Below are 21,898 nucleotides of genomic sequence, written 5' to 3' on the forward strand. Positions count from 1 at the left end.
GGGCCCGGGGGGGGGGGGGGGGGGGGGGGGGGGGTGCCTGTGGTCCCAGCTACTTGGGAGGCTGAGGCCAGAGAATCACTTAAGCTCAAGAGTTGGAGGTTACTGAGAGCTGTGACACCATGGCACTCTACCCAGGACAATAGCTTGAGACTCTGTCTCAAAAAAACAAACAAAAAAACCAAAAACTGTTTTTGATGCTTTAGATCCTGAAACTTGAGCAGCCTCATGGGGGGTTCTGTATTCTTCACTATGCTATATAAACAAACCAATTGTAAAAATGCTTTCAACCAAAAATAAACCGATAATGACTTTAAATGTTTTGTTTTGGCACCTGCTTTTTAAAAATTCCTCATCACATTTTCTCCATAACCCGATTAAATAGTTAAGCAAATAATTCCTGAGCATCTACTATAACCCAGACATTGCTAAGACTGGAGGTAGAGCAATTAAGGAAGACATTTCAATTCTCAAAGAGTTCAGTGTCCAGACGGGGATGCAGAAAAGTGGGCACGCCAGGTATCTTCATGGCACTGAAGACGTATAATGGTGAGGAGAGGCCTCGGAAGCCCATCAGACCAGAGCCTCGCTCTGTTTTTGAGGGTCAGGTGAACAGTTCGGGAAAATTTCCTGCAGCTTGGTTTCGAAACATGAGGCAGAATCACTGAGGCAGAAAAAGCAGAAGCGTAAAAGCACAAAAGTCTGGGGAATGTCTCTGAGAGTCCCCAGAAGGTGGAGTTTGATGAGAGATTGCTGGATACAGATGCAGTGATAAGATCCTGAAGGGCATTTTGTCTCAGTCTATTCAGGCTGCTCTAAAACATCTTAGACCAGGTCATGTGTAAATGGTAGCAATGCATTCCAGGCTCACAGTCCTAGTGGCTGGGAAGTCCAAGATCAAGGCACCAGCAGATCCATTGTCTGGTGAAGGCCCATTCTCCTAGATGGTACCTTTCTCGTGTGCTCACATGGTGGAAGGAGTGATCAGGCTCCTCAGGCCTCTTTTATAAGGGCACTAATCCCATTGAGTCTGTCTCTGTAGCCTGATCACCTCTCAAAGTCCCCACCTCTTGAAACTATTGTATTGGGTATTAGGTTCCAACATAAGTTTAGGGGAGAAGGGGTCACTGAGACACTAGCAGGCATTTATGCTGTACTGAGGAATTTGGATTTCTCCTGAAAGTCATGAGCAGCCAATGAAACAGAGGCAGTGGCACAGACGTGGAAAGCTCACTTGTAACTTTGGGCTTTAGAAAGTTCCCGCCAATTTAATGGAGAGTAAATGAGGGAATGGGGCAAAAAGAGAGGAGGGGACAGGGGACCGGTTAAGACTTTAGATTTAGTACAGAAGAAAAGCTTGAGCTGGGGCATTAGCAGGATGGTGAGGAGGGATAAAGGATTTGTGAGATTTTAAGAAGAAAAACCTGTAGCAGTTGGCAATCAATTTGATATAGGAAGTAAGGGAAAGTAAAAAGTGGATTCTAAAAGGGCAATGGCTACCAGATGTCCACTTGAAATAGCGAATGGATGTTTAGTGGATATTGAACACTGGTAGTGGAAAAGACAGAATCTGGAATTTTATGACCTACTTTTAAACTACAATTCTGACATGTTCTTAGTGGAAAAAATATTTCTGATCGTTTGTGAATTGGAGGGAATCAGAGACCTTCTCTACTATGACACAGGCTTATTGTGACAGTCAAATGGGGTAGATCATTGGAAGTTGGGTTTTTTCTTTTAAATGAAAAAGCATTCGAATAACGTAAGGTGGTGGTGGTACTAGGTTCCTTTGAGAAGCACATTGGGCTTTAGTGATGGTCCCTGCTCTGCCTCCAGCTGGCCTGGTCCTTGCTGACGAGTTCAGGTACACGGCACAGCACTACAGATATCCGGGCCGTCATTTGGACTATGCTTCCTGCCTCCTTGCAGTAGGCTGGTTTTATTTCTGAGTCAGAGCAAATTGCTAAATGATCCCCGCTGCCTATTCCTTCACAGTAAACATCTGCCTGGTCATTTGCTGTGGTCTAGGTCAGTGTTCAGCCTTCTGTTAGGCAGCCAGCATAGGAGTATTCTCTGATGTATCACTGGGTCCCCGGCAATGGGTACCCACTGTTGCTACCAGGGAACCAGATACCTTCTTTCAAGAGTGTGGCCTCTGTCCTGACCCAGAGAGGGCTGCATGACAGGGAGCACATGCTCATCTCAAACCTGGCGTGGTATTGGGCATAGTTTCCCCTGGGCAGTACCATCTGACTGCCTTCTATTTGGTCTTGGAAACTTGTTAGAAACCAATAACCTGGAGCTGTAAGGACATGCCCCACACTACCCCATCCAGTCCAGTCCAGCACTCGTATCCTGGAGAGTTTGCAGAGTGATCTGATGAGTGACCTATGTAGCTAACTGCTTCCTTCTATCCTCTTCTCTTTGCCTTTTGTATTTGTAGTTTCCCTAGATCATATCTGAGTGTGAATTTCTTTTTATTTTTCCTATTTAGGACCCACTTTCTGGAAGTTGTATTTATTCTCAAATCTGTCTGGGTTTTTTTTATTTTTTATTTTTTATTACTTGTTTATTTATTTTATTTTATTTTTTGAGACGGAGTCTCACTATGTCACCCTGGGTAGAGTGCTGTGGAGTCACAGCTCACAGCAACCTCAAACTCTAGGGCTTAAGTGATTCTCTTATCTCAGCCTCCCAAGTAGCTGGTACTACAGGCACCCGCCACAACACCTGGCTATTTTTGTTGTTGTTGTTGCAGTTATCATTGTTGTTTAGTAGGCCCAGTCTGGGCTCAAACCGCCAGCTCCAATGTATGTGGCTGCGGCCGTAAGCACTGAGCTGTGGGTGCCAAGTCTATAATTAATTTTTAAAAATTTTAAATTAAATTAAATTTTTTTTTTGAGACAGGGTCTCACTCTTCCCCTGGGCTACAGTGCCCTAGTGAGATCATAGCTCACTGCAACCTCACGTTCCTAGCTCAAGCAATCTTCCTGCCTCAGCCTCCAGGGTAGCTGGGACTATAGGTACATGCCACCATGCCTGGCTGATTTTTTTGCTGCCTGGCCTATCTCTTTTTACTTTTTAATATTTTTCTAATTTTTTTTTTCAGAGACAAGGTCTCATTCTGTTGTGCAGGCTTGAGTACAGTGACACAGTCAGCTCACTATAACCTTAAACTCCTACACCCAAGTAATCCTCTGACTTCAGCTTCTTGAATGGCTAGGACTATGGGCACGGCTACCATACTTGGCTAATTTTTAAAATTTTTTGTGTAGAGACAAGGTCTCACTACATTTGCCAGACTGGTCTGAAACTCCTGGCCTCAAGCAATCCTCCTGCCTCAGCCTCTCATGGTGTTGGGATTATGGGCATGAACCACTCTACCCAGCAGGTCTTTCTTAGAATGTCTTATCCTTTTCTCATTTAACAAATTTGTTATTTTCTATCTTTCTATTAAATGTACTTATTTTACAGTTTCTGGTTTAGGAAGTTTTCAGGATTGATGTTTATCATATCTTCTACTGCTGTTGAATTGTTTCCATATATATTTTAAGTATTTTGGATTATGAACTCAATTTCAATAATACATTGTCAGTGAGAATCCTACATAGCCAGTAGGGAGGAGGTATCTCTTTAAAATGTTTTTGCTTTGTTTCTGCCAGGTGCTCCAGTGATGTCCAAGGCTCAGGAGCAGTTATTAAAATAAGTATAAATTTGAACTCCAAACAACATGAGGATCAGCTATGGTTAAACTTATTCAGGGAAGACTTGTTTTTGCACCTTCAGAGCTCAATCTAAAACAGACCAGCTTTCTTTTTGTTTCCCAGTGTAGGGGCTGACTTTTCTAATCTACCCTTTCACCAAGTTACAGTGCTTTGACAAGGGCCTGGTTTTGTGTGTTCCAGCTCTTCCCCCCCAGGTAGGCACTAGGTCGGTCACATTCCCTAACCTTTTACTGGCTGTAAGACCCAAACCCCAAGACAAGAGGTCAGTAAACAATGGCCCAAGGGCCAAATCCAGTTCAAAACACTTAGTGTGGTAAATGAAGTTTTACTGGAACACAAACACATCTATTTGTTTCTATATTGACTGGCTGTTTTCACATCATAGTAGCAAAGTTGAGTACTTGCTACAAAGACCAGGTGGCCTGCAAAACTGAAAATATTCACTCTCTGACCCTTTCTAAAGAACACGTGCAGACTTCTGCCCTAGATTCATGGACTTGAAAACCCTGCCTTCATCTCCCTTTGAGCTGCAGGAGCATCCGTCCTTGTGATTGCTGTTTGGTGTTCCTTTCTTTTTCCTTTCTAGTTCCTGGCAGTCTTCTTTTTATAAGCTCAGCTAAACATTAAAAAATATGTCTATTTTATTGAATATAGGTATGTTAGCAGCAAAGTTTTCAGGTACTAGTCCCATCATATTGCCCAACTCAGAGCCTGCCTTCTGCCATCTTCAGAGAGTTATAATATATTTTTTAGAGTTCCCTGATTTGAACACTACACTTACTCATTTACATTTTTTTTAAATTTCCAATGGTTTTTTTTTAAGACTATGAAGTTTTTCATCTCTATACCTATGTCTGTGTTATTTCATATATACAATTTTTTGCATTCTCTTTTTTTTTTTTTGAGACAGAGCCTCAAGCTGTCCCCCTGGATAGAGTGCCATGGCTTCACTGCTCACGGCAACCTTCAACTCCTGGGCTCAAGCAAGTCTCCTGTCTCAGCCTCCCAAGTAGCTGGGACCACAGGCACCCGCCACAACGCCCGGCTATATTTTTGGTTGCAGCCATTATTGTTGTTTGGCGGGCCTGGGCTGGATTCGAACCCGCCACCTTAGGTGTATGTGGCTGGCGCCTTAGCCTCTTGAGCCACAGGTGCCGAGCCAATTTTTTGCATTCTTTTAAATTATTTTGTCATTTTTTTTTGTAATCCACTGATAATTTTGAAGTAAATATACTTTTTAGCTGTCTTGTTATTAATATCCTATGTTCACAGATCATGGTATTTATGATATCAGTTCTTTGGAATTTGTTGAAATTTTCTTTGTGGCCTAATAATGCAATCAATTGTCATATATGCATAAAGGAAATTTATATCTGGTGCGGTGCCTGTGCTCAGTGGGTAGGGCACCGGCCCCATATGCTGAAGGTGGCAGGTTCAAACCCAACCCCGGCCTAACTGCAACAAAAAAATAGCCAGGCGTTGTGGCAGGTGCCTGTAGTTCCAGCTACTCAAGAGGCTAAGGGAAGAGAATTGCCTAAGCCCAGGAGTTGGGGGTTGCTGTGAGCTGTGACACCACAGCACTCTACCAAGGGTGACAAAGTGAGACTTTGTCTCTTAAAAAAAAAGAAAAGAAATTTATATCTGGGTACAGGGCTTTCTTCTTTGTTATATCAAGGTTGTTCATTGTGCTATCAGAGTTTCTATTTTAAATTTATCTGCTAGATACATTTGTTTCTAAACAATTTCTGTTAAAACCTGTGGTTTATATTTTTCTTTATAAAATTTTTTTATAGCTCTGCTTTATATATTTCAAGGCTATGTTGTTAACGGGCATTAAAACCCATGATAATTGTCCTCTTTGTGGATACTCATCAGTATTAATGTTAAATTTATTATCTAATAAAGGTTAGAAATCTTTTTTTTTGCAGTTTTTGGCTGGGGCTGTGTTTGAACCCACTACCTCCAGTATATGGGCCAGCGCCCTACTCTTTTGAGCCACAGGCACTGCCTAGAAATCAATTTTTTAAATGGACAACTCAAACCCTTCTGGAGGTCAGATCCTACTATGTGCTGCAGGGTTTATACTCCTGTGGAAATATGGAGCATATTCCACAAAAATGTGGAACACAGGAAAACTTGATCTTATGTTCTCTGCTGCTGGTCTGTAGTTTCACACTGGGTTTCTGTAGGTACATGGTTGGATTATTTGATGGTCCTGCATCTTGTAGTTCTAGTCCAAAACAAAGGGCGAGCCTTTCTTGATGATGGAACCAGAACTGAGGAGGTCTCTACCAAATTCTTTCTGTAGATCCAGTTTTCTCTATTTGACTGACATGGCTGGCAATTTGGAGTTTAGGGTTATAGATATTTCCATTTTACAGCTAAGGTCACATTTTTCCTCTACTTTTAATTTCTTAAATGTTATTGGATTTGGGGAAACTGGGGATGAAATAAAAACAATCCTTTCTTATTTTTAGATTAATATGGGGGTGTGTGTGATTAGGTCACATAGTATGCTTTTATAAGGTGAAAGTCCAGGTTGTAGTTGTGTCCTTCCCCCAAGAAGTATGCATGTACCTATTGGGTGAGAATTAGCCCAAACCCTCCCTCCACCCCCCCTTACTTGAATTTAACTGAGTTTTCTCTCATGTGAGCATGTAGTTGATAATCTACTGGTTCTAACTACTGACTACATGTGGTGCTTGTTTTTCTATTCTTATGATACTTTGCTTAGGAGAATATTTTCCAAATCCATCCAGGTTGTTACAAAGACACGAAGACATGAAATCTCCATCATTTTAATGGCCGAATAGTATTCCATGGTATAGATATACCACAGTTTATTAGCCATTCATGTGTTGAAGGGCACCTGGGTTGTTTCCACATCTTTTCAATTGTGAATGGTGCTGCTATATACATTGTAGTGCAATGTCCTTACGGTAAAATGACTTTTTCTTGATCATTGTCAACTAATAAGGCCTCAAAATTTCTTTCTTACCCAAAGTCTTTCAGTAGTTTTATTCTCCTGGCAGTGTGAAATCCTTTAATGGTATCACAAGCTGAATAACAAAAGATTAATTGCCTGATACAAGAGGTTGAGGCAAGAGGATCGCTTGAGCCCAAGAGTTTGAGGTTGCTGTGAGCTATGATGATGCCACGGCACTCTACCCAGGGCCAAGGAATGAGACTCTGTGTCAAAAAAAAAAAAAGATTAGTTGTCTGTGACCAATTATTGATAGACAATGATAGATTATACATTGTTTCACTGATCTTCAGAATCGATGAAAAATGGGACTGAGTGGGCAAAAGAATCCAAGTGGGCTTTTGGAAGAATATTTTTATGGATTTAACTGCATAGTCTTCACTGTATCATAACAGTTGTGAAAACACGAACACAGTATCTGCTTTATGTTGAGAGTGTCTATTTTTTGGTTCTTTAAGCTGATTTTTTTTTAGAAATTTAGCTATTATTTCACTTGTTAAAGCCATCTGGTAAAATAAGGAAAAATGCTCTTGAAAAAAAACTGATGTTTGAAATGTAGAATGCAATTAATGTTTCAATCTTCTCTCCCCCTTCTCTCCTTTTGTAGTATGACTACGAATATGATGAAAATGGTGACAGAGTGGTTTTAGGAAAAGGTACTTACGGGATAGTCTACGCAGGTCGAGACTTGAGCAACCAAGTCAGAATTGCTATTAAGGAGATACCAGAGAGAGATAGCAGGTACAGTAATGTGGCTAATAAAAGCTTTCTTCAAAGTACTTTGGATTGTTCATAGCATTTTAGAGAATACTTGGTGATACTCTAATTAATGAAACTCTGAAAACTCCATTATGTTAATTAGCTCTCTCTGACATATAGCTGCTGCACCATTCACTGGTTCAAGTGCAATATTCCAGTAGAGAAGGACACAGGATTTTCAAATACTAAAGAGAATGGGCCTGTGTGTGTTGGGCCAAGATTATGTTGGATAAAGGTGGGTTTATTTGGATAGATAGGAAATAAACATTATCAGAAATGGGTTGGGCCAGGTGTGGTGATTCACTCTTGTGATCCTAGTACTCTGGAAGGCCGACCGTGGCGGCTGGTTCACTTGAGCTCAAGAGTTTGAGACTAGCCTGAACAAAGTAAGAGTTCATCTCTCCTAAAAATAGAAAAAGCTAGCCAGGCATTGTGGTAGGCACCTGTAGTCCCTGCTACTCAGGAGTCTGAGACAAGAGGATTGCTGGAGCCCAACAGTTTGAGGTTGCTGTAAGCTATGCATGGCACCCAACCCCAGGCTAACTAGGTGAGACTGTCTCCAAAAAAAGAAAGAAAGAAAGAAATGGTTTGAACCAGAAGTTCCGGTTTCCTTTGGCATGTCAGGAGGACATCATTACATCTTAACAAGCAAGGAGGTGAACAAACTGAGATATCAGTGGTGCTTCTTGGAGCCTCTGATGAAATGAAGTCACAAGGGAGACAGATGCTTCCAGAATTGGAGAGATAGGTAAATACAGAGAGTTGAAATTTGCCAAAGCTGAGATCCAGAAACAGAAATCTCCAGGAACCAGACTGGGTTAGGAGACTCTGAACTGTCGCTGACAAAGTGCTGGGGGCTCAGTGTGGACTAAACTGAGTCAAAAACTTTAGGGGGCTTCAGCCACTGGAGACCCCCACACTTTTGTGAATTTTATACTTCATGGAGCTCTACTAGATCCTGAATATCAATGAAAAATCCCCTTGTGCTTCTGGCAGAGAGAGGAAGAAAAAGAACCATTTTGAAACATGCCAGAGCATTATTTTCTTAAGGCCCTCGGAATCTCTTCTACCAGAGCCTAACCAAACTGGGGGAAGGAAAATAAACCAAATTCCATCCCACTGTACCCATCCTGCTCCACCTAAGAAGATAAAACTAAGAAGAACTTGTGAAGCACAGGAGTAGAGGCTCACTGAAGACTGAGAACTCCTCACAGGACTGCGGAACTCTCCTTCCACCCCCACCAGCCTTACCACCATGTCTGTAAAGACCTATTACTACAGTTCCTTTTACCCAGTGCATCATGTCTGCCTTTCAATAGAAACTTATAAGGTATACTAAAAGTTAAAAAACACAGTCTACAGAAACGTAGCAAGTACCAGAAACTGAGTCATATGGCAGGGATGTTGGAGTTAGGAGACCAAGAATTTAAAACAACTATGATTAATATGCTGAAGGCGTTAATGGAAAAAGTAGACACCATGAAAGAACAGATGGTAATAAGAACTCAGAGGTGGAAATTCTAAGAAAGAATCAAAACAAAAAGCTGGGGATCAAAAACACTGATAGAAATGAAAAATACCTTTGATGGATTCATTAGCAGTCTGGACACAGTTAAAGAAAGAATCTCTGAGATTGGGGACAGATCAACAGAAACTTCCAAAATTGAAAAAGCAAAGAGAAAAAAAAAATGGAGCAAAATATCCAAGAACTGTAGCACAACTACAAAAGGTATGACATATGCTTTGTGGGAATACTAGAAGAAAAAGATAGTAAAGAAAGAAAAAAGAAGAAATATTTGAAGAATTTGTTTGAACCACAAATTGTGGGGGTCTTGTGGAAAATGGAATCAATTTTTAGGAACAAAAATGTTCTTCAGGGATCTGAAAAGCTCTGGGGATAGGATTGTCTGTGTCTCCCTGCCCAGGTGCTCTGTCTTACAGTATGTTTTTCCAACTAATAATTCTTTCTTCTCTCTACCTCATGGTTTCTGATGACTTGGGCTTCCCTTACATCTTGTCTCTGTAAGATGGTGTTAAGTTGTTTTAAATTATCCATGTACATTTTCTATGTGTCATGTATTCAAAGTCTGAAAGAGGATTGGATTACTTAATTTATTACTATTATCCTTATTTGGTCAGACTGGAATGGCGGACTACATCATGAACTTGTTGTGACCACCCTTGAGTCCCCTTCCCTGTGATCATGGTGGTAGGGTCAAACAATCAAGTTTCCTCGGCAAAGACGCTGCCCTGAGCTCTTTGTCTACCAAATATCTCCACTTCTGACTCTTAAAGGCATCTCAGGGTTAACATGGCCAAACTGAACCTGGATTTTTACTCCCAGATATATTCTCCCTGGAGTATTCTCTGTGTCATTTCCTGTTGTCCCGTCCATCCAGCTGTCAGGCTGACCCCCAGGACTCCCTGGGATTCTTCTCTTTCCCTTGCACACCACGTCCACCCCACCAGTTTGTGTCTTCTCAGCCTCTATGTTCTGAATCTGCTCTTGCCCATCACCATGGCTCCCTTCCACTCTAGTCTAAGGCTTTAGGCCTCTTACCCGGCTCCTTATTAGTCTCTGCAACCACCTTCTAGTCTCTGCTTTCACTCTTCCCTTCACTCCTCGTCTGTTTTTCCTCAGAGAAGCCAGAGAGTTCTTTCTGAAGTTAAAATCATATCACATGGTGATAATGACTGATACAGGTTCATTATTTGGAATAAACGGACCATGTCGGTGGAAGGTGTTGATAATAGGGGAGGCTGTGCATGTGTGGAGGCATCAGTTTTGCCATAAACCTAAAACTGCTCTAAAATATATATGTATATTTTAAAAAATTATATCATATCACTACAGCCTAAACCTCTTCAGTGGATTCTTATTGCAACCAGTGTGAAATCCAGAACCTTTGCCTGGGGCCATAGACCATAGACCATAGGCGATCTGGCTCCTCTGTGGCCTCATCTTCACTGCACCCACCCTGGTGTTGCTTTGTCCATCACACACACCAAGACCAACCCTGATCTTGGCAGGATCATGTAAGCCTCAACTCCAAAGTCAAGCCCTCTGACTCTTCCAAGCTGAAAAAGGCCCGCCCACTGCCCACCCATGCAACCCCTGTGCAAGGTCTTAGTTCTCTGTCTTCACTGCATGACTTTCACTCTGTTTCCAGCCTCCATATCTACATTCCAGAAGAAAAGGGAGAACAGAACTTTCCAGAAACGTCCAGCATACTGTCATCTCTGTTTTATTGGCCCAAAGTGCCCGCACCTACCTAAGGGAGGCAGGAACTCTATGGCTTTTAGTTGGCCATTTGTTTCTCTGAATAAAGTCATAGAAAGAGGAAGAACAGATGTTATATAAGCAACATCTACTATCTGCCACATGTATGGTTTCAATTCTCCGTTTTTCTGTGGTATTGTTCCAGAGTTTCCTCTTGGTTAATTCACGAGAGATGCTTATGAATTCTTATAAAATATGATAGAAATTGTTAAATACCTAGAGTGATGTATATAAAGTTGTCTTATTAAAAACTTTGTTAAATATCCTTACAGGTTCTTAAGTAGCGCATTTATAGACTTTTCCCCCCAAGTTTTTAAAATGTTGAGGTGAGGGTCTTGCTGTGTCACCCAGACTGGTCTTGACCTCCCGGGCTCAAGCAGTCCTCCCACCTCATCCTCCCAAGTAGCTGAGATTAGTGGTGCACACCACTACCCTGAAGTTAAAATCACGTCACACGGTGATAATGACTGATGCAGGTTCATCATTTGGAACAAACGGACCATGCTGGTGGGAGGTGTTGATAATGGGAGAGATGTTTCATGAGTAGACTTTGAAACAATATAAAATTTAAAGAGGTCATCGCTATCCAATTGCTGTAGGTAAATTCACTAACCTTTTGCCACCCATCTCCTTCCTCCCCCAAGGGATGGTAAGTAGGCTCTTGGAAGAAAATCACTTTTAAATCACCTTGTAGCTTAAGTTTATTCAAATGCCTCTAAACACACACAAAGCACGCCCACACCAACGAAATGTTTTCAGCTCCTGTTTTGTAACAGAGCGTTGGATGTATGTGGATCGTAGCTGACAAGGAACAGCTGGTATGGAGCGTCTTCTTGTTAACTAGATAAAGAGACTACAGAGAAGCCTATCATTGTTATTGAGAAGATATGTCTGTGTGCCCTGGAGAGACAAGGCTGTTCCATTAAAAATGATTGCAGTTACAAAGGATAATTGCTAAAGTAGGATGACGGGTGTGCGTAATGCAGGATCCAGGGCACGCTGAACTACCATCTGCAAAGGAGGAGCATAGCAGCAAGTCTTCCTCCTTTGCTTCCTCCATGTTCCAAAGCAACTCTGTTAGAGAATCAGCGTGGCTGTGAAAGAGGGGTGGTGGATTTAATACGCTCTTCTAATCTACCCCCAGCTGGTTGTTCATGTCAGGGTGGCTTTCTTTTCTGATAGTCTGCACACCCTGAAACTACTTCTATCATTTTTTCCCCCCAGTTGTACATCAGAGTCAACAGAGGAGCTTTTTTAAATACTGATGTTCAGATTCCCCCTACAGAAATTCTGGGATGGCCCTGAACACAGAGGCTAAAAAGCCCTTCAGAAGATGTAAATGTGGGTCAAGGTTGGGAACCACTACGGTAGATGGTTATCAGCAGGGATTTGGCTCAGAGGGAGTGTTCTGGAGATACCTGTGGATTAATCACTTTTTTCAAAGCTAAATATATATATATATATGTATCTGATTATTGGATGTCATGTCTTCTTTCCATTGTTAAAGCTAAATGAGAGAAAATAATGATGTTCTTGTAATTCTCATAAATAACCATAATTGATTGATGTGAGCAATTTATGATTCCTTCCTTATTTAATGCTTGGCACTTAGACTTAGTGAAAATTGCTGGTGGTTTGTCATGTTTTCCATATTGGAGAAAAACACTTATTCTTAGCTAGGTTAGATTGTGACTGGTATTGCAAATATTGACCTATCCTTGGTTTAAATAATGAAGTGGGAATATTTACTTCTCCAGAATCTTAAATCTAAGCGTTCAGGGGTTGATTCTCATTAAAGGATCAGGAGGTGGGAGCCCTTTAATCCATGGTAAACTGAGTTAGTTTCTTGTTTGAGGTTATTTAATTATCTTGATCTCCTAAATAGGCACAATATTTGCCACTAATGCAAAGCTAGAGCAATTATGAGCTAGTGTTGGAAGTGTCTCTAGCTCCCAAGGAAGAAATAACTTGTAAATGTATTCATAGTTGGGAGTCATTACCTAGGCATCTTATTGATAACACTGTGTGTTTGGATTCTTGTATTAACTCTTTCAAGCAGTTATCAAAATGTTGGTGTCTCTAATTGAGGCCTTGTTGAAGGGTTCATTTTAATGCCTGCTCCTCATAGTTCCTAAAGCAATTCTAAGGAAAAATAGAATAGTAGATCTAAATATAAGTCTTTTTTGTTGTTGTTGTCAGCTGATGTCTGATTACACAGATTATAAAAATGTATTTAAATTAAAGGAATTTACTTTTATAAACTGCCAGTTGTGCTTTAGCTTTAGTACTTAACCTTAAAAGCTTATTGAAAATGGTGTTATTCAATTCTAAACAGTCCTAGTATTTGCTGTTGGCATTCAAGAAAAATCCATTCTGCTTATATGGATTTATCATTGTAAGAGTTGTACATTTCCTGCACATAGAACTGAAACAAGTGTGAGACATCAGGTTTTCATTTACGATGGCTTAGTAGTTAATGCCTTTTACACCTGTGGCCTCCATTACACAAAAGCAAAAGGAAAGAAAAAATGTTAGGGAATGGCTTTGAGTCTGTGTGTGTCATTGTGAACACCCGACTAGATTTAGCTTCCTAAGTGAAATGTATGGCTGGTGAGCTCCTGCACTAGGCCCCAACAGACAGCCCAACATGGAGTCACTCATGCTAAAGTTTCACATCACCAAACCAAAACCTAAGCCATTTACTTGTAAGATCTGACCTTCTGAGAAATTAGGTGTGAGATGATGGCTAAATTCTCAAGCAGAACAATTTTCCAAAAAGGAAAGAAACAAAGAAGAAAAGCCCAGGAGATTCACAAAAACCAGTCAAAAGGCCCCCAGTCAACCTAAAGCTAGCAAAATAAGCAAGTCCCTTCTGCTTTAACCTGTATAAGGGAAGTAACCCGATGTTAACCAAGCACTGGTGCACTATGTTGTTTCCTTGTTGCTGCTCAAGCTTCCTTACAAAAACCAACCATTCTGCCAAGCCCAGAGGAGCTCCTAGCAGTTTAAATAGGATGCTCCCTGGTTCACAAATCACTGTCAAAAATCGATCAAGAGAATAGACAACCTACAAAATGGGAGAAAATATTCACATGCTATACATCTGATAAAAGGCTTAAACCAGAATCTACCAAGAATTCAAGCAAATCAGCAAGAAAAAATTAAACAACCCCATTAAAAAGTGGGCAAAAGACATGAACAGAAGCTTTTCAAAGGAGGATAAACTAATGGCCAACAAACACAGGAAACAATGCTCAACCTCCCTAATCATCAAGGAAATGCAGAGCAAAACCACCTTGAGATACCACCTAACCCCGGTGAGAATGGCTTTTATCCAAAAGTCCCAAAACATATACTACAGCTTGTTAACCCTAAACAATAAAACAAAGCAAAACAAAGTCCCAAAACAACAGATGCTGGCATGAATGTGGGGAGAAAAGGATGCTTACACACACTGTTGTGGTGGTGCAAACTAATACACCCTCTGTGGAAAATAGTATGGAGATACCTCAGAGAACTAATAGTACACAGACCTGCCATTTGATCCAGCAATCCCACTTGCACTCAAATGTTTTTTGCAGCACAATTCATGATTGCAAAGATGTGGAGTCAGCACAAGTGCCCATCAGTTTATGAGTGGATAATAAAATGTGATGTATGTATGTCATGGAGTTCTATTTAGCCATAAAAAGATGAATTAATTCCTTCTGTAGCAATGTAGATGGAAGCAGAGACCATTCTCCTTAGCATTTAATAGAAAAACAAACACCGCATGTACTCACTATTCTATTGGAACTAAGTGAACAGCACTCATGTGCACAGATGGAAGGGAAACTCAATGGAAATCAAGCAGATGGGCGGGAGGAAGAGAGGATGGGTAAATCATTCAATATATACTCTCTGGGTGCTGGGCACACTTAGAACTTTGTCTCAAGCAGTACAAAAGCAATCCATATAAGCAAAACTTCTGTATCCCTGTAATGTTCTGAAAGTTTTAAGAAAGCCAATTAGATCTTTAAAACTCAATTTGTTGAACTTTTGCTATAATAATAATTATTATTATTATACAATAACATAACAATCCTGATTTTAGTGTATAATAATAATTAGTATTATCAGGATTGTTAAGAGTCTGTAAGCTTTACAGTACTTCCAATAACCATCAATGTGTTGTTCTATTCCAGAAACATAAAGTAACTTTAATAATTTAATATGACAGCGTATACCAAGTATATGATTTTGAACTCATGCTTTCCATGGGGAGGCTTGATTAGGATTTAGTAGAAATCATAACAGAATCAGTACACATGGTAAGGTGAGGATTTTGAGGGAAGGGGCTTAAAGAGACTTGGGACATATATGATTTTATGTTTGTTATTAAGAGTTAATAGTACTTTCAGGAAATTCTGGAATAAACATTAAAATTATGTACAATTTTTGTCTTCCTGGGCAAGTACCTCCTGGGTAATAAAATTATGTTGATGAGGCCAAAACAGGAGGTCATGTTAATATAGCCAGTAAACTGTGTGGCTGTTCTGAATAATCCTCCTAGTTTTATATCTTAACTCTGTCCCTTACTAGTTTTTACGAGAGAAAGAGTTTATTATTGCAGGCACCATGCGAAGAGATGGGAAGTTCTTAATTCCGTTTCCCCGAGGATTTGGGGCAAAGGATTTTTATTTTATCTTTTTTGTTGTTTGTTTTTAGAGACAGAGTTACCCTTGGTAGAGTGCCATGGTGTCACACAGCTCACAGCAATCTCCAGCTCTTGGGCTTAGGCGTTTCTCTTGCCTCAGCCTCCTGAGTCCCTATAGTTGGGACTATAGGCACCTGCCACAATGCCTGGCTGTTTTTTGTTGCAGTTTTGCCAGGGCTGGATTTGAACCCACCACCCTCAATATATGGGGCTGGCACCCTACCCACTGAGCCACAGGTACCACCTTTTTTTTTTTTTTTTTTTGAGACAGAGTTTCACTATGTCACCCTCTGTAGAGTGCTGTGTCACAGCTCACAGCAACCTCATGGGCTTAAGTGATTCTCTTGCCTCAGTCTTCCATGTAGCTGGGACTATAGGCGCCCACCACAACGCCTGGCTATTTTTTGTTGCAGTTGTCATTGTTTAGCTGGCCCAGGCCGTGTTTGAACCCACCAGCCTTGGTGTATATGCCATAACCACTGTGCTACGAACACCAAGCCAAGAAAGAATTTTTAAAGATAGTTTGGTGGGCAAAGGGCTAACCAATTGAGTCTACCGAATGGCTAGGTTGGGGGTAGAACTATCGGAGTATAGAAATTGTCTTTTTCTGCTGAGTCAGCTTCTGGGTATGGGTTGTGTGAGATCAGTAGAGTCAGTTCTGTGGTACTGTGGCCCATTGCTCTCGGTGGGTCAGTCGATCTACTGAATGCAGGGGCTAAAGATATCACAATAGCTAACCTTAGGTTTCAGAAGGATGCTGTCATCTGTGGGAGTAATTAAGAAAATTAAGAATCTTTATGACCATCAGCTGTCTGATTCTTGAGTAGCAATTATAAGAAAGAAAACTTGGGAACAATGGCTGGTTATATGAAAATGTGTATATGAAAGATATATGCCTATACCTTTGGAGAGTTCAGGCCTCTGCCGCAACCCTCACCTTGTGGCCCTTTATTAATTTTACCCATGGCAGTTTCACTCCCTGTGAATCAATTTGCTCATCTCCAAAATGGGCATTTTCATAGTACTTCTAGGAATTGTTACGAGATATGAGTTAATATGCACAAAGGGCTTTGTACAGTGCCTGACATATTTTCCCTCAGCTCTTACCACACCTTCAACCGGACAGAATTTATCTTATGAAAACAAAGGCCTTAGGTGGTCATTTTCATTTTACAGATAGCATTTATTTAGCTGACATTTTCAATTTGTATTGCTGAAAGTTATTCACTGAAGTCTGGCTACATAATTAGCTCATTAACATTTGCATGTCTTTTAGATACTCTCAGCCCCTACATGAAGAAATAGCATTACATAAGCACTTGAAGCACAAAAACATTGTCCAGTATCTAGGCTCCTTCAGTGAGAATGGTTTCATTAAAATCTTCATGGAACAGGTCCCTGGAGGTAAGAGATGTTTTTCTTTTGTTAAAAAGTATAATTTCTAGGGCCTTAAGAGTAAAATTGAATGAGCTTTATTAGAGTACAGACCTTCATCTGTGTAAGCTGAAAGAAAAATTAGACATATGACATTACCTTCAGTTTGTTAGGGGATGCCATCCTTAATGTGATTCAGAAAGAATGATTATATGTGGAGTTTATTCAAAAGCAAAGTGTGAGTTTGGTACCTGCAGCAATTAGATTGGTTATTGCTTGTTACATTCTAAGGAAGACTCCTTTAACATCTTATAAGAAAGGATAATGATCCCAGCTACCTAAGAGGCTGAGGCAAGAGAATCACTTAAGCCCAGGAGTTTGAGGCTGCTGTGAGCTGTGACACCACATCACTCTACCAAGGGCAACATAGTGAGACTCTGTCTCAAAAAAAAAGGGTAATGGTCTCCAGGGGTCTTATCTCTGAGACTATTTGGTCTTATCTAATCATCTACCAGCACAAAAATAAGAAGATTTAATCTATAATCAAAGAAGCAGAAGCTGTAGCTGCAAAAAGCTTAAATAATTTAAAGTTCCAACAGCTGTAAGTTTGAATTATTTAATTTCATAGAGACAGTAAATACTAGAACTGTTTTAGTATTAGTCATGATGACTTGACATTGGCTTAGACAGTATTTGATAACAAATGTCTTCAGATAGTGATATTTTTATATTCATGTGTTAGCCTGGTATCAAATACAGTTCCTGGGCTGCTGTGAACAACGAATGAATGTTGGCTTAAATTAGTGCTACATTATTAATATGCTTTAAGGAGTTCATTTGGATAAGATTGTATTCTTTCTTTCTCCTTGCTTTGCAGGAAGTCTATCTGCTCTCCTTCGTTCCAAATGGGGTCCATTAAAAGACAATGAGCAAACAATTGGCTTTTATACAAAGCAAATACTGGAAGGACTAAAATACCTCCATGACAATCAGATTGTTCACCGGGACATAAAGGTAGGTTGCACCAGGACTGATTAAGTTCCTTGATAGATTATTATTTTGTTTTTGAAAGTCATGTTGGCTCAGCTCCTGTGGCTCAAGCGGCTAAGGCACCAGCCACATACATCTAAGGTGGCGGGTTCAAATCCCCAGCCTGGGCCCGCCAAACAGCAATGATGGCTGCAACCAAAAAATGGCCGGGTGTGGCGGGCGCCTGTAGTCCCAGCTACTTGGATGGCTGAGGCAAGAGACTCGCTTGAGCCCAGGAGTTGGAGGTTGCTGTGAGCGTGATGCCATGGCACTCTACCCAGGGGGATAGCTTGAGGCTTCATCTCAAAAAAAAAAAAAAAGAAAGTCATGTTGTAAGTATTAATTTAGAATGGGGAGTAAGTAAATCTTAGAAGCAAGGGCAGGGTGGGTACGTGGTGGCTCATACCTGTAATCACAGCACTCTGGGAGATGGAGGCAGGAGGATCCCTTGAGTTCAGGAGTCAAAGACCACCCTTAGCAAGAGTGAGACCTTGTCTCTACATAGAAAAACTAGGAGGGTGTTGTGGTAGGTGCCAGTACTACTTGGGAGGCTGAGGCAATAGGATCACTTGAACTCAGGAGGCTGAGGTTGCTGTGAGCTAGGCTAACACCATGGCACTCTGGCCTGGGCAACAGAGCTAGACTCAGTCTCTAAATAAATAAATAGTTCTTAAAAAATAAAAAGTAAATCTCAGAAAGAGCAGAAATATATCTTGCTATGCTGACTCTGTTATTTATGTTCGTGTCAACCTCTTCTATTCAAGGAATGAACTCCTTAACTTTGTTCAGCCAATAGGGTTGTGATGTTTACCCCGAGTTTCAGTGGGGGGTTCAGCAGTATAAAGTTTAAACAGGCAGCCAGGCGTGGTGATGTGTATCTGTGAGTCCCAGCTGCTCAGGAGGCTGAGGTGGGAGGATGGCTGAGGCCAGGAGTTCCAGACCAGCCTGGGTAACACACCCAGTTTCCAATGTAGAGCCTGTCTCAAAAAAAAAGAGTTAAATAGGAGATAGTCCCTCCTCCTGAGGATTTTACAAGTTGGTTAACTTTTGTGTCCTTTCCTATAAGAGCTTACTGAATCAATGGGTGAATGGTTAGGGAAAAAAGTCTCCTTTTTTCTTAAGTATCACATACTCATGGATTGAATGAAAATTATTACCCAGATTCTCTAAGATAACTAGAGTAACAACTTTAGATCCTCTGTAGAAAGAGAAGATTCAGATAATCAATTTCAGTAAGCTATTGAAAGTGAATTAATGTTACTACCCGAAAATCAACCCAAGAGCCTATTGGTTTGTGATATCCTTAAATATCCCACAAAAAGAAGTCAAGCAACATAGAAAAAAAAAAGGAAAGTGATTGGAAAGTTAAGAATATCACAATTTAACTCTTATACATGTATCATTACATACCTGTAAACAGCAGCTAGCTTTAGTTGATTAGGAATCATATTTGACCTGGTGACCTGAGGAGCAGATTTTGAATAACTGATAATATATGAACAAAAAAATGGTATCAAGAATTCACTATTGAGATAAACTGTTAATGAAGAATATAGAATGTCTCTCTGTTTGCTCTAAGGACCCCTTATTTTGTTGGACTTACTAGGTCAACAGCAGAGAATCTGAAGCAAGATAACATTTGTGACTAAAGTCCTCTATTCTCTAGGGTGACAATGTGTTGATTAATACCTACAGTGGCGTTCTCAAGATCTCTGACTTTGGGACATCAAAGAGGCTTGCTGGCATAAACCCATGTACTGAAACATTTACTGGTATGTTTTTAGAGTGATGATACAGATCTTGTATAATTAAAAAAATAATTGCTGAGTTTAAGCATAGCGTGAGAGAGAAATTTAGTTGGTGTTCTCACATATGTTAATGTTGGTATTTTTTGACGCCCCTTGAAAAATTTTGTACAGAATTTAACATGTGGCCCTTTTCTCTTCTTGTATTTATATGATTTGCTTAGATGCTTGTTTAATGCCACTGAAGATTTTTTTTTAATTCTCAAGTAGATATTTGTTTTTCTTTTTAGGTCATAATTTCTCTCCTGGTTGACCTACAATTTGGCAAGATTATTTTTTTGAAACATTTCTTTAGTGGAACCTCTCTGTGATTCTTACTCAGACCCTAATCACTTCCCACATGGACGATGAGTTCCCTCTGCTACTGTGTTTACTCCCTGTGGTCCATTCCCCTATTCCACAATATAAATAACCTTAGGATTTCAATCCCGAAAGAGGAAGTGACTCAGCGACTCCGAAGAGGGGTGGGGAAAGAGCTTTCCTGAGGAATTAGGCAATGGGGTGACTGAGCTGCCTCTGGTACAGTCCTGGGAGGGAGGAGAAAAAAAAAAAAGGTAACAGAAAGGTGACAGCAGCCAGGAGGAAACTGAGACTCAGGAGGTTAATGACGTGTCAGCAGTTAGAGGGGGGTTATCTGGGACTTCAGCCTGGTCTCTGCTCCCAGTTCTCATCACTCAGTGATACTGACTCTCAGGAAGCATTACGTTTGTTCTGTTAGGAGTATTAGAGAAAGATTCATTTAGCAAAAAAGATGACAAATAATCTTTGGTCTCATATAAAGCAAAAGGCTGAGACATCGCATTTCTGAGTCCTGCCAGGTAGGTGGTAGCACTTCTGTTTGCAGAGGCGGAAACTGACTGTCAGGAGTCAGGGCAGTGAGTGCAGGACAGAGCTTGCTTTTAATCTCTCCTTTGCTCTTTGCTTTCACCTTGGGCCCCGCCATCCTGTAGGACCTATGCTGGTGGCCTGAGAGGTGGGAAGGAAGGAGAGAAATTTCATAAGATTTCTCCTCAGAACATTCAGTGACACATCAGGCCTGGGGCCCACCTTCAAGGCAATGGGTACTTCAGGGCACAGAATTAAACACGTTTCATATCCGACACTGGATCTTAGCCAGAAGGCCGAGAAGGAGGACACTTACTTCAAGTGCATCTTTTTGAATGAAATAATTTTCAACCTGTTAGTAACTTTGAATGTCTTCACATTTCTTTCCTGATACTTTCAGCTGGGCAAGAGATGTTTTAGATGTTTCCAAGACTCAGTAACTTCCAAAAGGAAAATCCCTACTTTTTCGCTCATGTTTTGGGATAGGATGTTAATACAATAGCTTTTGCTAAATCTTGAAAGCATTTTTTGGAAAATCCCCAAAGGAGTTGTAGAAAAGCAGTCCTTCCACGGCCCTTTGCTTGTATTTCTCCCACTGGCCTCGCGTGAAAGCGACGTGTGTGACTAACGTACTTGGATCTGTCCCCAGTGCCAGTCCTGAGGCCTGGGTGTGCAGGTCTGGGTCCCTCTGCCCTCACAGCACTAAACACCAAGTCCCAGGTGTTTACCCAGCCTTTGATGAATTGAGTGAAAGGATATTGACCCGTTCTGTGTTGGTGATTTTGGTGAGGGGGAAGGCAGTAGCGACTCCTGTTTGTGGGTGCTCCCAGTATACCTGGCTGAATCTTTCTCTACATGCCTGGTTTCACTGAAGTTCACATATCAACACTGATTATGAGGTATCATTATCCCAGTTTATGATGAGAAAATCAAGATTCAAAGAGGTTAAATAGCTTGCCCACAGTCGCAACTGCTTGTTAGGAATAGAGATTTCAAAGTAGACTTCATAGGCCAAATGACATTAATTGTCTTTGCCCCCAAACCCAGTCCCACCCACACTCTTCTGTTGCAGTTGGTGGCCACTCCAGACTTCCTGGGGCACCTCTCTTTTCCCACACTACAACCCAATTCACCAAGGAAGCCTATTGGCTCTGCCTTCAAAATATGCCTGAAATTGGACCTGTTCTCACCACCTCCACTGCTGCCACCCCCCTCATTCACCTGCGTTGCTTTTATTGCTTCCAAACTGTTCTCCTGAGTCGCTTTTGCCACCTCGTGTCTGTCTGCAACACAGCAGCCAGAGTGATCTTTTTATTTATTTATTTATTTATTTATTTTTTGAGACGGAGCCTCAAGCTATCCCCCTGGGTAGAGTGCCATGGCATCATGCTCACAGCAACCTCCAACTCCTGGGCTCAAGTGAGT

The 21,898-nt window shown here is 40.9% G+C and overlaps 1 protein-coding gene across 2 annotated transcripts in view; it reads left to right on the forward strand.

The window, feature by feature from the left end:
* The window catches only part of MAP3K5 (mitogen-activated protein kinase kinase kinase 5), a 208,202-nt gene that overhangs the window by 151,466 nt on the left and 34,838 nt on the right, over nucleotides 1–21,898 (forward strand). For both annotated transcript variants that reach the window (XM_003790296.3, XM_023513499.1), the window contains 4 exons: nucleotides 7,313–7,446; nucleotides 16,717–16,844; nucleotides 17,692–17,828; nucleotides 19,510–19,615. In XM_003790296.3, the coding sequence (XP_003790344.1) occupies nucleotides 7,313–7,446; nucleotides 16,717–16,844; nucleotides 17,692–17,828; nucleotides 19,510–19,615 (505 nt within the window). The remainder of the gene's footprint in view (nucleotides 1–7,312; nucleotides 7,447–16,716; nucleotides 16,845–17,691; nucleotides 17,829–19,509; nucleotides 19,616–21,898) is intronic.

The sequence above is a fragment of the Otolemur garnettii genome, unplaced genomic scaffold, assembly GCF_000181295.1.
Source record: "Otolemur garnettii isolate 467f Iridium unplaced genomic scaffold, OtoGar3 scaffold00042, whole genome shotgun sequence".
Lineage (NCBI taxonomy): Eukaryota > Metazoa > Chordata > Mammalia > Primates > Galagidae > Otolemur > Otolemur garnettii.